The following is a 15,467-nucleotide window of genomic DNA, read 5'->3' on the forward strand; positions in this document are numbered from 1 at the left end:
AGGAGTATAAGGTCCCTGTTTATAGTCCGTTTGCAACCAAACCACTGCCTTTAGGTTTCACATATCCTAAGGAATCCTCTTTTACAAAATTTCATTCAAGGGGCTTCCCTGGTGGCACAGTGGTTGGGAGTCTGCCTGCCGATGCTGGGGACACGGGTTTGTGCCCTGGTCCGGGAAGATCCCACATGCCGCGGAGCAGCTGGGCCCGTGAGCCATGGCTGCTCAGCCTGCACATCTGGAGCCTGTGCTCCGCAACGGGAGAGGCCACAACAGCAAGAGGCCCGCGTATGGCAAAAAAAAAAAAAAAAAAAAATTTAATTCAAGTATACTATTTTATTGAACATTCCAGGCTGAGTTTAGGGGCAAGGCTGACCTTCAGCTCTACATCCCCACATAAATCTTCCATGGGCCCAAGGCTTTCCCAAGACTATTCTCTTTTACAACGAACATTCAGCACTAAAGCCACAGAGCAGAGCTATTTGGCATTTTCCAGTGAAGTGCAAGAAATTAAATAAGTTATGTTTTTATTGCTAAGGTATAGAATCAAGCACAGTCACTTTGTGAAACGGAAGGAAAAGGTATACACAGGATGTGGCCTCTCCTCAAGGGGGGGCCAGGGTTCAAATGCACAGACAATGTCACCTGGTCACCACCCATCGGGTAGCACTTTAAGATGACGTGTTGAGTATTCTAGAGTCTGCGGAGTCAGACCTCTCGTCGTAGTCGTCCTCGGCGTAAATGGACTGCTTTGACACGATGGGACACCCATCGTCAGGGATGGGGATCCGAGGGTCTTCGGGGACGCGGGCAGGGAGGACAGGTGAGCTTCTGAAGACGCTGGTAGAGTTAGTGGGAAAAGGGCTGACGTACTGGGACCTCAGCTGGTACTGTTGCTGCAACGTCATGGTGTTCCATAGGGTGACATCGTTGGGCAGAAAGGGGCTCGACTGGTTTCTCGCCAAAGTATTCCTCAGCATCAGAGGGTACCGGGGGGGCTGGGGGAACGGGTGCTGCAGGGGCACGGCCAGGGGGCTGGGGACCATGTTACTGGAGTCGGCGGAAAACCTCAACGTGTCTGGGACTCTGAAGGCCGAGCCCACGGACCATTTGGAAGAGGAGATGGGGTAGGAGCTCAAGGTGTGTTCGAAGATGTGCCCGTTGGGGGGCAGCACCAGGCCCTCGGGCTCTGCCGCAGTTCGGTCCGCGGCCAAGCTGGAGGTGCGGCTGGAAAGCAGGACCTCCACGGCGCTCACCAGGTCGCCCCCGCAGCCCTTCAGGATCAGCTCCAGCACCGTGGGCTTCTGGTTGGGGAATATTTTTTTTAACACTTCCAGGGGCGGTCTGTTGGCTTTCAAGCTGAAGGGCAGAGACACGGTCCCCGAGGGGCCCTCGATCAGGAGGTGATTCTGCTCCCCGGGGTACTTGGGGCTGTCGGGTCGGCTCTCGGAGCTGCCTCCGTTCTTCTGGACCGCATACCCCCCTTCGTCCACCGACACTATCTCGGGGCTCTCTGGCGTGAAGCAGCCCTTACTTTTGGTCACGTCCGGGGAGCTCCTCTGGTCCGTGTCTTTGTCGCTGAAGGTCTCGGTGGTGTCCGCTGTGCTGCTGTCCCCGAGTCGTTCTTCAGTCAAATCTGAAAAGCAGAGAACAGCTGGGTTAATCCTTTCCTGCTGTGTGTAAAGGGGAACAGATGTGCTCAGGAGAGGGCCCCACATGGGCTTTCTGCAAGAGGAACTGCTTCCCTGTGGGTTATGACATACTGCAAGCCTTAAAAATATCCAAACTGTGTCACTGGCAAATGGGAAAAAAATACCTGAAAATAAAGATCTAGAAATCGGAGTGATTTCTCAGAATGGTGTGTGCAGGGAAGCTTGCCTTCAACACAGAACGGAAACACAATACCTACAACCACAGATGTGGCTGTCTAGCACTAACAATCTAAATAGGGGCCAGGCTGGGGATAAACACCATCCAGGGAAGAACAGGAAAATGAACTCAGGCTTGTCTTCTGGCCCCTTTTCTGCAAATGAGGTGGCCAGTGTCATTCAAGGACATTAACTGGTGCACGACGCATATACCCATGGGAAATTTTAATATTTTAAATCCATTTTCCCATAGGCAGATTTTGTGTCAACTGTCTTGTGAACTAGTCGTCAGTATGTTTCATCAGGATACCATGTACAATAACTAGTCAATATGATTGCCAGAGTGAAACAGGCAGCCTCTATACGTTGAAATTTTTCTTAAAAGCCCACTCAAGGTCCTGGCAGACTTGGTTGCCTATAACCCACACTAGAGGGCAAGCGAAACCAGCTGTGAAATCTGGATGTGGAACAGGTTGCAGAGAGAAAGAAGGAGATGGCTGGAGAAGGCTTGTGAAACTGCCAGGGAGCAAGATCCACCAGTGAAGCAGTGCGTTCATAACTCCAGGACCTGGGCTGCAAGAAGCAGACAGGTTTTCATGAACTGTTTCATTAGTAAAGTTCATGGAGAGAACTTCAAGATACCTTCCTGAACTATATTAAAAGAAGAGAGAAACAAAACAAAACAAAAAGCTTCCCAAATAAAGCAGAGATTTGCCGTGAAGTAAACCAGTTGCAAATTTAACATTTTGACTTAAGACATCACCCCCCCACACACAAGGGCTAGTATTACGGTGCTAAACAGGCAGGCAGGCAGGAAGGAAGGAAGGAAGGAAGGAGTAAATAAGTAAGACTGGTCTGCTTGCAGAAGTAGGTTCTAAGAGATCTTAATAATAAAGAAACATATTCTTTATTTTTTTTTTTTTTTTTTTTTTTTTTTTTTTTTTTTTTTTTTTTTTTTGTGGTACGCGGGCCTCTCACTGTTGTGGCCTCTCCCGTTGCGGAGCACAGGCTCCGGATGCACAGGCTCAGCAGCCATGGCTCACGGGCCCAGCCGCTCCGCGGCATATGGGATCCTCCCAGACCGGGGCACGAACCCGTATCCCCTGCATCGGCAGGCGGACTCTCAACCACTGCGCCACCAGGGAGGCCCAAACATATTCTTTATTAACAAGCTATATGCGAGTGGATTTTTATCCACTGCCCTGCCTGAATAGCCTCATTGTTGCCTTCTCAGTGGGCACACCTGATTATGTGTAGATAGCCAGCTGGTGAAATTTCATCAAAGCAGCTTCTAAAATCCATCTCCTCCTATTTGTTGTTGTTTATTTTAAAACCCTTAAATAGGGACTTCCCTGGTGGTGCAGTGGTTAAGAATCCACCTGCCAATGCAGGGGACATGGATTCGATCCCTGGTCTGGGAAGATCCCACATGCTGTGGAACAACTAAGCCCGTGCGCCACAACTACTGATCTTGCGCTCTGGAGTCCGTGAACCACAACTACTGAAGCCCGCGTGCCTACAGCCCACGCTCCGCAACAAGAGAAGCCACCGCAATGAGAAGCCTGCGCACCGCAACGAAGAGCAGCCCCCGCTCGCCGCAACCAGAGAAAGCCCGCACGCAGCAACGAAGACCCAAAGCAGCCAGAAATAAAGAAAATTAATTTATTTTTAAAAGTAAATAAAAAGCCTTAAGCAAAGGCCCATTTATGAGCATTCTTCTAATATGGGATGTACCTTAATTATAATTGAAAAACAAAACTTTGATTCTTCACAAAGCAATAAATATGTCCTAGGCATAAATAAATACTTAAAGAAATTCTTAAACTATATCAGTGAAACTTTCACTTATAAATCTGATAGAAATTCATAGTTGTCCTAAATTTGCATTTTATGAACACTGCTTCTTTTTCCAGTACAAAATAAGTGTCCATGTGGGGATCATTTGCAGCCCACACACATGAAGCCATTTTTGCTTTCTGTAACAACTCTGGGATATGCACAAACCACCTATTTTTGCAAGAGAAATTTGACATATCCTCTCCTGCAACTTCCTAGGACTGGAATCCCAGTTTTCACCCCCTGGGTTAATGTGGTATTTGTCCTTGATCCCAATGAGAAAAACAGCAACAAAAAAGCTTCCATACCTTCATATTCTAATCAGCTAGACCTGCCTACATTTTCCTGACTCAGGACTCCACGCCTACCTCTTGGTGCGTTACTCTATCGTTAAACACTTGACAATAAGTGGACAGTGACAGTATGTTAACTCAGCACTGAAGTCAACACACAATTGGATCTTGGCCCCTGCTCAGTGGAGCTTGGGAAAACAAGTCAAATACTCTCCTGGGGAAAATATGGACATAAAATAATGTTTTAAATACTGTGCTCCTCTAAACAGTTTTCTTATTTCTTTAGCTTTCATTATCTATTATTGTCAGTATCAAGTACTTGTATTGCTGTAACCTGCAAGACACTGAGGAAAACAGAATAAAGGGTGGAAAGTACCAGGATGTATAAGACTGGCCCCTAACCTGTGGAATTTAATACCAAGTTGGGGAAATAAGACGCATGTGCAAGGGGGAAAGCAAACACAACCAGGCAGAATTTGCTAAGCAGCAAATATGCACACATGGAACACGAATGTTCATAGCAGCATTATCCACAAGAGCCAGAGAGTGGAAGCAACCAAGTGTCCATCAAAGATGGATGAATGGATAAACAACATGTGGTCCATTCATATAATGGAATATTATTCAGCCTCAAAAAGGAATGAAATTCTCACACATGCTACAATGTGGATGAATCACGCTAAGTGAAATAAGGCAGACACAAAAGGACAAATATTCTGTGATTCCACTTATATAACGTACCTAGAATAGGCAAACTCATAGTGACAGAAAGTAAAATGGTGTTACCAGGGGCTAGGGCAGGGTGTAAGGGGGACTTACTGTCTAATGGGTACTGCGTTTCAGTTAGGGATGATGAAAAAGTTCTGAAAATGGAAAGTGGTGATGGCCACACAACATTGTGGAAATACTTAAAGCCACTATATTGTGTCCCTAAAAAAAGGTTAAAATAGTAAATTTTACGTTACGTATATTTTACCACAATGAAAAAGTGAAAGAAATATGATACACAGTGTCATAGCAATACAGGGGATGGGGGGTTGTTGGCTTTTTTTTTAAAGCAAGGAACAACTGGTTCTTCTAGGAAACAAAAAGGTATGTAAATACAGCTAAAAAGCTCTGATTGTGATATTTTTAAAAGAAATGTGTGAACCTAAAAATACCTTCCCATTTTAAAAGGTAACTTTTCCCCACTCTGGATGAGCTGCAAACACCGAAGACATTTGGGAAAAATGCTTCGAGCTCTATTACCAAGCTTAGTCTTCCACAGAATGCTTTAGATGCCAGAAGAAAGTGATTCAAAGGGCAGAAGTTTAGCCAAAAGGGAACTAAGAAATGATGTTCTGGCTAATCTGACATATCTACCATTATGAAAATCTAGTATTTTTTTTAAGATGGTAAAGGACATACTGTCCCAATCAACTGGATATTGGACGGCAGGACTATAAATCAGACAATACAAAATTTAACGTTTGAACCTATTTTCCTGATCTGCAGAACAGGCCACAGTAGAATCCTCTATGATTGGCAGCTTGTTTACCAATTGTGAACCCCTAGACTGCATGAGGCCTCTTTCATATTTTCTTGTGCTACACTTTGCACCTGCCACTGTGACATCCCCAGTGCAGCAAGAGCTTCTGGTGACTTCTCAAAGAGTGTGGTGGATTGTGCTGATTCATCCACACTTTCTCTCTGCAGATTTCTGGGCTGATCAGCCTCTCCAAAGGGGTGGGCAGGCTATGGCCAAAAAGTGAGAAAATCTAACCGGATGTCACAGGAATCAAATCTACAAATTCAGAACATTCCAACCAACTGAGTTCAGCACTGTTTATACTGTACTCAAAGGGGAGACAGGAGCCATTGAATGAAGCAGTGAGTGGGACACACCCATGGTGTCCACACACCTGGGCAACGCATAACGTCCTGCTAAGGGGTGCCGGGTAAGTAGAAACCCAGACAACATCCAAGGCTGTTGGGGATTCAGAACCGGGCAAGGGAAGACTAGCCTCTCACCTTGTACCAAGAATAACTCCTTACCCAGCGATAATTTCTAAAGGTCAGAACATACCAGCCCTGCAAATTTATGGTGTCAAGTACTGGTTGTATTGTTGTGCCTAAACTAGAAGTATTGTAAATTACTGTCATAAATACAGACTTTCACAAGTAATTATAGAGGGTGAGTTTTGGGCCCAGTGATAAAGCGTAATTTAATAACAGGTGTTTCTTTACATCTGTAGATTTTTCCCTAAATGAACTTTACAAATTGTTCCTGTTGGTTTACAACACAAAGGCCTTTCCAGATATAGAAATGTGAAACTGCCAAGTAGCAAAATGAAAAAGGAGATACTCCCCAAATGTTTCAACCTCTTTCTTCTTGAAACTGACACCCTAATTCCTAGAACATTAAAGAGTAAGAATATATTTCAATTGATAATATTTTTACTCCTAGTATATAGGTGCCAAAAGCCAAAAACTACTGGACTGAAAGTAGAAAGAAATCACTCTCATCTGATATTACAAACCAGTTATTGAAAGTGATATAATCTTCTATTTTTAAAGCTAAACATCTAGATATTTTTAAAATCTTACTAAATGTTCACTCTTCAATTGCATATTTTTCATGATGTAGAAACACTCACAGCCATCCCTGAAATAAACTCTTCACAAGGGTAAGATTTTTTTTTTTGAAAAAGTAGGTACTCCATTGAGAAGGACACTTTTTCTATGGAAAACAATGCTCCAACTTCACAATATATCTATGCCATAAGATAGCTACAAGACTTTAAGGAGAGAGAATGAACACCCACAGAAAAGTGACTTCCAATCTAAAATTACAGTTTGCAAATTTTAACTTTCTTCAGTGGATTTTTTTCATATGAAAATGCAGTTTAAAAAAAAAAGTCCTAAGTATTTATTTGAAAGATTTTGAGGAAGCCTGCCACATATGCAAAACATTCTGCTCGTGACATGAAGATGAGTATCTTCCTCACTTAGGTGTGGGGGTCTTATCCATTCTTTCTATCTATGAAAATAAAATATAGCATACATCCAGAATAAAAACACGAAAGCACTGGCATAGGGAGCGCTGCTTCCTAGTGCAAAAGTCACCGGACTTTTTTTTTTCCCTTTGAAATCATATCACGCATTTTGAAACATGGAGTCACGCCCTCATCTGTTCACTTGAGCTTTGGGGACATACCTCTCAATAACTGTTCCCTGATGGGTCGTTTTCAAAGTACACAAATCCTATAGCAATGGCCAGGAAGAGCCCCAGCTGGATGGGGCTTCCAGAAAAGACCCCTGCCAGTCAGAATTCAAACAGGAGACACGCTTTTTACATTTTCTGTTGTCCTTATCTTGCACTAGAAATGCTGAATCATAAAAAAGTGAATGGGTGAAAACCCAACATACAGCAGGGAATGAACGTCAGTCTAAAATCTTTCCTTTTCTTCCGGGGGCTGGGGGGTGGGACCTTGTGAAAACTAAAAATACATAGTCATGTTTGTTTTTTTTAAATCATTAATGACACTGGCTTAATAACATATGAAGAAATCAAGATGATTCCTGGGGACCAATATTTTGGCAGACATTGATATAGAAAGGGCTAGACTTAAGGAAGTGTGGATTGCAACTGTGGACTTTGTTAAGTCCTGCAAAAATTTAGTTTTGACCTCTTTCTTGACTCAAAGGAACACTTTTCAAGAAGCAGGAGGAAAATTACCTATAAATCTACAAGTGTGTTTGGTAGTTATAAAAATGCAACTGGCTACTTATTCATCCACCTATTTAACGAATATCATTAAATCTTTCACTATGTGCCCATGCACTGTGCTAGGTAAGATTACACAGAGATGATCAAAGCATTTGCCTCTTGGCTACTGAGAGGCTTACAATTTACTAAAGAAAATTTTGCAAAAATTCCAAATTATCTGTGCAGTGAGTTGTATTTTATATTGAAACACAGCAAGTAACCCAAAGGCCAGCAGCTGGGCAGACTGCTGTATTCGTGGGAGGGAATGTTGCCGTAAACATTCACATATAAAGACTATGAGTGGAACATCTACTGAACTAAACAAGTGATACTTAGCGGGGGAAACAAGCAGAACACTGATCCCAGCTTTGTAAAATTTAAGTCTGCCCAGTCACTGCAATCAAAAGAGATGAGAGATTCGGTAGAAAACTGAAGTTCTGAATGTTAAGTTTTCCATAATATTGTTATTCAGTAGTTGATTGTACTTATTTTTTATAGCTGTTTAACTGCATAATAAAATGCAAAAAAAAAACCCACCTAGTTATGTTTTAGTTTCCCCAGAGAACAGTAGTTTGCAGTGACTCACTAAAGCCATGGGGAACTCTTGGGAGTGATGTGACAGGATCCCAAGGTGATGGACCCCGCGATGACCAGTGTTCCACCACTCAGGCCCCAACCTCTGCCACCAGCGCCCATGTAAACCCCAGTGCAAGGTCCACTGTGCCACCAGAGTCACATCACACTAGACATGGGGGTCCAGGGACCCGAGTGACCAATGGCTGAGGGGCCGCAACAGGTTAAAAAGCTAAAGAAAGGAGGAAAGCTGGAGAAACGGAAGAGGCAAAGAAAGGGGAAGGAGAGGCAGGCACGTAGGTTTTCACTGGGTTCTGCCTGCCTTCCCGTCAGGAAGAAGTCCACCATTTCCAGAAAGGGGCTCCAACTCCTCCAGGGACGTTGATTTATGAAGATTTGCTCCCTTTTCCTCTGTAAAGCTGTTAGCTGAAAGTGCTGACTGGCTGCAGCAAAGAATCTCTCATCAATGCTCTGTGATTGTATTTTGCAAACAAAATGCCGGTTTCGTGGTAACATTTCACTTGAGCCTGACCTTCCCCGAAAGTTATTGCTATCAGATTCGATTTACACTGTCCTCCTGTGATTACTGTAATCTTTCAAACCCGGGAGTTCATCCATCAGGGAGAAGAAGAGTTGGTTGTGTAAATCGAGTGCACGAGCACGGCTATCCCGCCAGATTTATAACCCAGAGGGGTGTGTTAGGTGGGGGTTGGTTCTGTCCCGGATGGCAGTGGAACTCTGTGGTTCCTAGACGTGGAAAACGCTCCCGTTTTCCTGTCCACCCTTATGCTCAGATCCACAAGATGGACACCAGCGCCTCTCCGAGCCGGCCGGGGGGCAGCTTGGGCTCCACAGGGAGAAAGAGACTGGGAGACCCGCCAGAGCTACGCCCACCCCGAGGGGCGCCCCCGAGGACTTTAGGGCTGGGCCCGCCCCGGAGGCCTAGGGTTGCCAGATAAAATAGCAGGATGCCCAGCTTAGCAAAAAACCACAATGTTTCAGTACACGTGTGCCCCATACAATATTTGATATCCCTTTTTTGTGTGTTTATTTGCAGGTTTTTTGCTAAATCGGGCAACCAACCGAACAGGCGGGGTCTAACCCAGCCCGCGGGGCTGAGTGCGAGTGAAACGAGCCGCCGCAGCGACGGGCGCCGCTTGGATTGGGTGCAAGGGAACAGTGGTCCAGGGAGGCCGCAGGGGAGCCGCGAGCGCGCTGCTGCCACCGCATGGGCCTCTCCCGGCGTCCCATCCATCCCTGACCCGGCCCGGGGTCCCTGAGCCGCCGCCCCGCACTTCCACTCGCTGCGCTCTCGGCTGCGCCGGGGCCCAAGGAGCCGGTCGGTAACTCGGCAACTCACCGGGCGCCGGTGGGAAAGGCCCGGAGCTGTGAGCAGCCCTGCGTCCACCCTCCAGAGCCAGCCGTGGGTAAGGTTTAGGAGGAGATCAGTACGGTCTCGCTTCTTCCTTTTCGTTTGGTTGGTTTTTGCTTTTTAAAATGCAACTCTGAGTCAGGCCCCTCGGCCCAAATCAAAGCGTCTGAAATACCCAGACCCTGTTTTAAATTCGTAACTACCCTTCACCCTCAGAGTGACTCTGAGGTCTCTCCCACTTTTCCTTTCCTTCAGCCTCTAGTCGCAGAGAATTTCCCATCCTGGCCTGGACCGGTGTTCTGGCAACACTCATCCATGCAGGTGCGTGTCTCTTTTTTTAAAAAATTAAAGTAAAATTTAAAACTAGGAAGCTGACCAGACAGGACCTAATCAAGCTGCAGCTGAAAAGCCCGGAGCAAGCATAAAGATGCTAGGAGGTGCCGGACAGGAGGTAAAATCAAATAAAGGCAGTTTTCCAAAATCTCCCAACTTCCCTTCCTATAGGTCTCTTGTTCTCTCCATTTCAGGGGAAATAAACAAGAAAAGAGACCCTACTTTCCTAGTTAATCCTGCTCTCTTACTCCTAATCAAATACGATGTTTTAGATTTCTTTTCCTTTAAGAAATTTTTTAACAACTTGTTTATGTATTTATTTTGATGGCAGATGTAAACCTAGGAAGAATCTGTAGCCACAGCCCTTTCCTCTGGCAGCCTGAGGAGACCCAGGCCACTCTCCTGGAGGAAGAGTAGGGTGTGGGGGAGGGAGCCAAACAGAGGAATGTAACTTCAGCCTCTCACCTTGGTCGTGACCCCTAACTTTCCTCAGCTCTACAGCCCAGGCCCTGAAAGGCTGGCTTGGCTGGTTGAGGCTGCTGACTCAGATACTCTAAGAGCAGAAAGGTGTTCAAGCTTCCCAAGGTATTTTCCTGACGGGAAGGAGGGGGGAGTGAAGAGGAAATGAAAGAGAAACGCATCAATAGGATAGATTTAAAGGAGCTTAGACTAGAATTTGGGGTTCCATCAAAATCTAATAATTCCAGGGCAGTCGTAGATGATAATCTAGGAGCAGGGGAAATGTACACCCAAAACGAAAAAAAAAAAAAAAAGCTTTAATCCATTGCTACAAGTAATATCCGGAGAATATGAAAATTCTCCTTACAACCACCTCCACATTAAAAGGGATGTTAAACATGATACACCGTTAGATAAAACAATCCCTGTTCCTTTAAAGAATCGGAAGCAGAATTTGGGAAAGAAATTTCTTCCACCTACAAAACTGAGTCTTGGTATTAATGTTGCTCCCTGAACTGGGTGTTTTTTTCTCCAGCGGTGCCCAGCAAACATTCCCTTCTCTAGGGCGTGTACTTTTCACAAGGATTTCTGGAGAGGAGCAAAGACTCTGTGTGTTTGTGCACTTGCATTTGGAGCCAACAAAAAAAAGCAAATGTCTCCACAGCTATGTACTAAAGAGACCAACCATGTTTTTGACACTGAAATCACAGAGAAACAAATCTCCATAAATCACCAGGAGATATTTAGACATTCCTAATGGTCTCTGAACTTACTGTACATGTAACTTACTACCATTCAAACAGAGCTTCATTTACTTCTCTACATAGTGAGCTACTTACCCAGGACCATTATCTGACAAGCTTCTCAATATGCATGGTATGTTACATACAAATACATCATAAGAACAACTGCCAAAAAAGGAAAAATACATACAGTCCCATTCAGGAGGCTTTCCCTAACATAAAACCCAAATGGGCTTTCTCTGTACAAAGCATTGCATAGAACCGATCCACTTGTATACTTGCCTTCCTAATGGAAAACAATTATCTATTCCTTTCCTGCCCTCTCTCACCATCATCGGATTGGTGACTCGCTTTTTGTTGGTGTTGAATGGAATTATGGGGTCGAACCAATTGAAAGAAGAAAACAAAAGTTACATAAATAAATGTGCAAGGTATGCATTAGGACCTGAGCATTTGATCCCTGATAGCTTAGGCCCCCAAAGCCATCACTCTGACCTTTTCTAGTGGTAAATCCTATTCTCCTTTGCAATTACTTCTTTTCATTTTGAAAGGCTCAGGTCATCCCAGAATACTTAGTTCTGTGTAAAAGAGAGAGCACCAGGTCTGGTTTGTCCAGTTGCAGTCTCCCTCTCCTATTCTCCCCAAGCATGTATCCTTCTGCTACTGAGGCTGCTGCTTGGCCTTTCTGCCTGCTCCTCACTCCCTGCCTCCCAGGGTTATTTTTGGTTTTGTGGCTCTTTAGAGACCATGAACTCTGGCTATCCCAAAGAATGGTTAGAACAGCACACAATGTGAAAAGAATCCCCTCTTGGACAGGGACCCCAGAACCCAAAGCACTATTACCACGGGTGCTGCTGAGCAGGTGGCCACTGCAAGATGCTACCACTGTCACACACTCAAAACTCCTGACCTAGTGTTGGGGGAAATGGAGACAGAGAAACTGGAAATGGAAAAGTTAAGAAAAGTTACTGGCATGGAGAACTGAGACAAAACTCTCCTAGTTACCTGCTCTAACTTAAAGGAGAAAAACAAAAAGAATGTTCTTTCCCTGCCCCCCTCCTATTCCTCTGTGGCAAACCTATAAATATGAAGAGATCACACTGACAAAAGAGAGTCAACTGGGAGTGGGCGGACATTACTCAGGGAAATGCTTATATTCTACCTGGGATTAAACATCCACAAAATCCATGTTCAGTAAACTCACTTCTGTCCTTAAAATACCCAGTTCTGCTCTTCCCATAAGATGTTCTCAGAGCTTCAGGTCTGGAGAGCATAATTGAGCAACAGGGCAGCAGGACTGCACCTGCCAGGCTGCCTACCAACTCACCCCAAATGTTTCCCTGGCTCCACACAGCAGTGCAGTGCTGCTGAAAGCCTCTCTCCAAGAGCCAGAGGTACAGTCTTTTTCGGGGTTGGGGGAGACTGGGGGTAGGCAGAAGCTCTACCATTAGTTCCGCCCACAGGGAGGGCTTTGGGCCTTACAGAGCCTTCCATCTCTGAATTCCAGCATACCCCTCAAGCCCCTCCCAGAGAAGATGGGCTTTTTTCCTTTGTACATCTGCCCCAGTGAAAAGGAAAGACCAAACACCTGTACACAGAATTCTACGAGCTTAAAATCAAAGGAGCCCTTGGGCTGGGCAGGATGGTAAACTAGACATTCTCCAGGAGGAAAGGCTCCACTGGGGTTTGCAAGGCTTTGGAGGCCTGAAGGAGGGAACCGGATGGAAAGGTGAGGGGAGGAATCTGCCCACCTCCAGGGCTCAGGGCAGACCCATGCTCTCTAAAGCACAGCAGAGGAGGAGAGGAGAGAGGAGAGGACAGGAGGAGGCCCAGGTCCACCTAGAACTGGGGAAAGGACTCTCCAGGGCTGGCCTTCCTCACTGTAGGTCGTTTTGTTTCTGTTTCTTTAAAATCACGGAGACTGCTGACGGCTGCCTGCGGAATGGTGTTAAAGGACCTGAGCAATTCTGCAAAAGGAGTTGGTTGACTCTGGGCGCACTAGATTCTGAGCCCCCGCTATCGGTTTGGGGGCCTCTCTGGCCCTTGTTTACTACTGCTTCTAAATAGGGCTTCTTTCAACAGACTGCAAGAGGCTGGAGGCCACAGTAGGCTACTTGAAAGGCTTCGGGTTCGCTCAAATTCCCCGGAGGCCGAGAAAAACACCCAGAGTCATCCAAGCCTTGGGCCTTGGCTCCTTCCTTGCACCTACCCATCCCAACCTCCAAATGCGAGACCCTCTAAAGCCCGCGGCAAGAAAGCCCGGCCTCACGGTGGTGTGTGCCCACGCGGATTTTAATTTGGTCCTGTCTCGACCTCTTTATTTACCCGTCCCCCTTTAAGCTGGGCAAGGCACTTGGCGAGCCCGAGGCGCCTTTCCTGTGGGCGCCTGGGTTCACCTCCTACCTCGCCGGGTCCAGACCGAAGGTCGCTTCTGCCGAGAGAGTAAGGACCGGCTCGGCTGGAGTTGGGGCGGAAGGCCGGGCCGGGCCGGGCCATCTTCCCAAAAACTCGCCTCCGAGCCTCCCAGCCAAAGCAGCAGTAGCCGCTTGGAAGTGTTTTCGCCCACGCGCGGGGCCCGGCCCAGCACCGCAGCTGCTCTTACCTGGCTTGGCGAGCTGCGCCTGCAGCGCCCCAGGCTGGGGCTCCGCGGCCCAGCGCAGCGCGGCGGCAGCAGCCAACTCCACAGCGGGGCGCGGCGGCGGCGGCGGTGGCTGAGACGGCTGCGAGGTCGGCGGCGGCGGGGCAGAGGTGGCGTCTCCCGGCGGCGGGGGTCCCGGCAGGGTGCGCAGCGAGTCGGGGATGAGGCTCTCGAGGCTCTCGTTGGCCTGCTGCCTGCGCAGTGCCACCTGCGCCGCCATGACCCGCTGCCGCTCGATGATAAGGATGCACTTCTCACAGGTGCAGTCTTTGAAGCGGCAGTAGCGTTTGTGGCCCTTGAGCCAGGACAGCACGCCGTGGTTGCGGCAGCGCGCGCACTTGGGCGTGCGCTGCAAGGGCGCCCGCGGCGGCTGCGACACCGGGCCGCCCATGTACAGGTAGGGAGAGCCGTAGCCGTTCATGCCCCGGGCTCCCGGAAGAGCTGGCGGGCTGGCGGCGGGAGCGAGTCAGGGAGCGCTGGACGACGGGTTGGGAGGCCCGCTCAGGGGCGGCCTCCGGGCGGCGCAGTCTTTGGTCCAGCAGTCCCCGCGGCCGCGTGCGCTCCGGGGTGGCCGGAGGGGCTGCAGCCGTGTTTACGGCTCCCGCGGCGCTCACAGCCTCAGCTTCCCGACTGGCGCTCCACCAATCTCACGCCGGTCGCGTCTCCGCCTGCCGCTGCTTTGGCTGGCACGTCCTCCCTCGCTGAGGCGCTGCGGCGGCTGCCAGGAGCCGGCGAGAGCTCTGATTATGGTCTGAGCCAGCTCGTCTACAGCTCCCGCGCGCGCAGGCCGGGCCCGGCACTTTCTCCACCGCCCTCCCCCAACTCCTCCTCCCTCCCACCGCCACCCCCACCCTCGAGGTCCAGGTCTCCTTGCACTCCCAACCCGACTCCACGCCTGCCTCCTTCCTTTCCGCTCGGGCCCTTCGAGTCCCTGCACTTCACCTTCCTTGCCATCCGCCGTCGGGCCACTCTCACGGGGGCGCTCAAGGCCCCCTCCTCCCAGCTCTCTGCGCTTCCCCTGCCCGCGGCGGGCGGGACTGCGGCGCTCCGGGACGCGGCGGTGCACGCGGGGCGGGGAAGGCAGGACCAGCGCGGGTGAGGGTGGAGGTGCCCTTCGCTCTCTTCCCCTCCCTCCAGGCCTGACTGGGCGGTACCGAGCCCAAGGCCGCTTTCATTCCCACACTTGGCCACAGAAACACGGCTCCGCGAGAACCGGAGCCTACCAGAGCCTTGCGGGTGCACTCGGTTCCCGGAGTGAGCCGAGAGGGTTTTAAGTTGGGGGGAGCCAGGCCCCGCGGCCACTGATGGGAGGAGTTGGGGGCAGGGCATTGGAATTGGTTCGAGAAATGTTGGCTTTCTTTATTTCCTTTTGCTGCTGCAGAAGAAAATAAATGATTTTGAAAACCTGCTGGCCCAAGGATGACGACCCATTTTACAGGGTATTTCAAAGGAAAAAACTGTCCTCTCTCTCTGGTGCAGAGTTTATTTCTCTACCGTCTCCCCACGTTTTAATTTTAAAAAGTCTCTGTCCTGAAAAGCCGGGAACCGCTCTTATGGGCGATTTGCTTAAGTACTGGGTCTATAAACTTTCAGAGCGCGGACGCAGG

At 48.3% G+C, this 15,467-nt stretch overlaps 1 protein-coding gene across 1 annotated transcript; it reads right to left on the reverse strand.

The window, feature by feature from the left end:
* Positions 1-668: 668 nt before the first annotated feature.
* DMRT3 (doublesex and mab-3 related transcription factor 3) lies at positions 669-14,281 on the reverse strand (the record flags this gene model as incomplete). Its single annotated transcript, XM_079707260.1, has 2 exons — positions 669-1,633; positions 13,825-14,281. 2 exons carry the CDS (start codon positions 14,279-14,281, stop codon positions 669-671), a joined length of 1,422 nt encoding a protein of 473 aa, XP_079563386.1.
* Between the last annotated feature and the right edge of the window lie 1,186 nt (positions 14,282-15,467).

The sequence above is a fragment of the Hyperoodon ampullatus genome (genome assembly GCF_949752795.1).
Source record: "Hyperoodon ampullatus genome assembly, chromosome: 6".
Classification (NCBI taxonomy): domain Eukaryota; kingdom Metazoa; phylum Chordata; class Mammalia; order Artiodactyla; family Ziphiidae; genus Hyperoodon; species Hyperoodon ampullatus.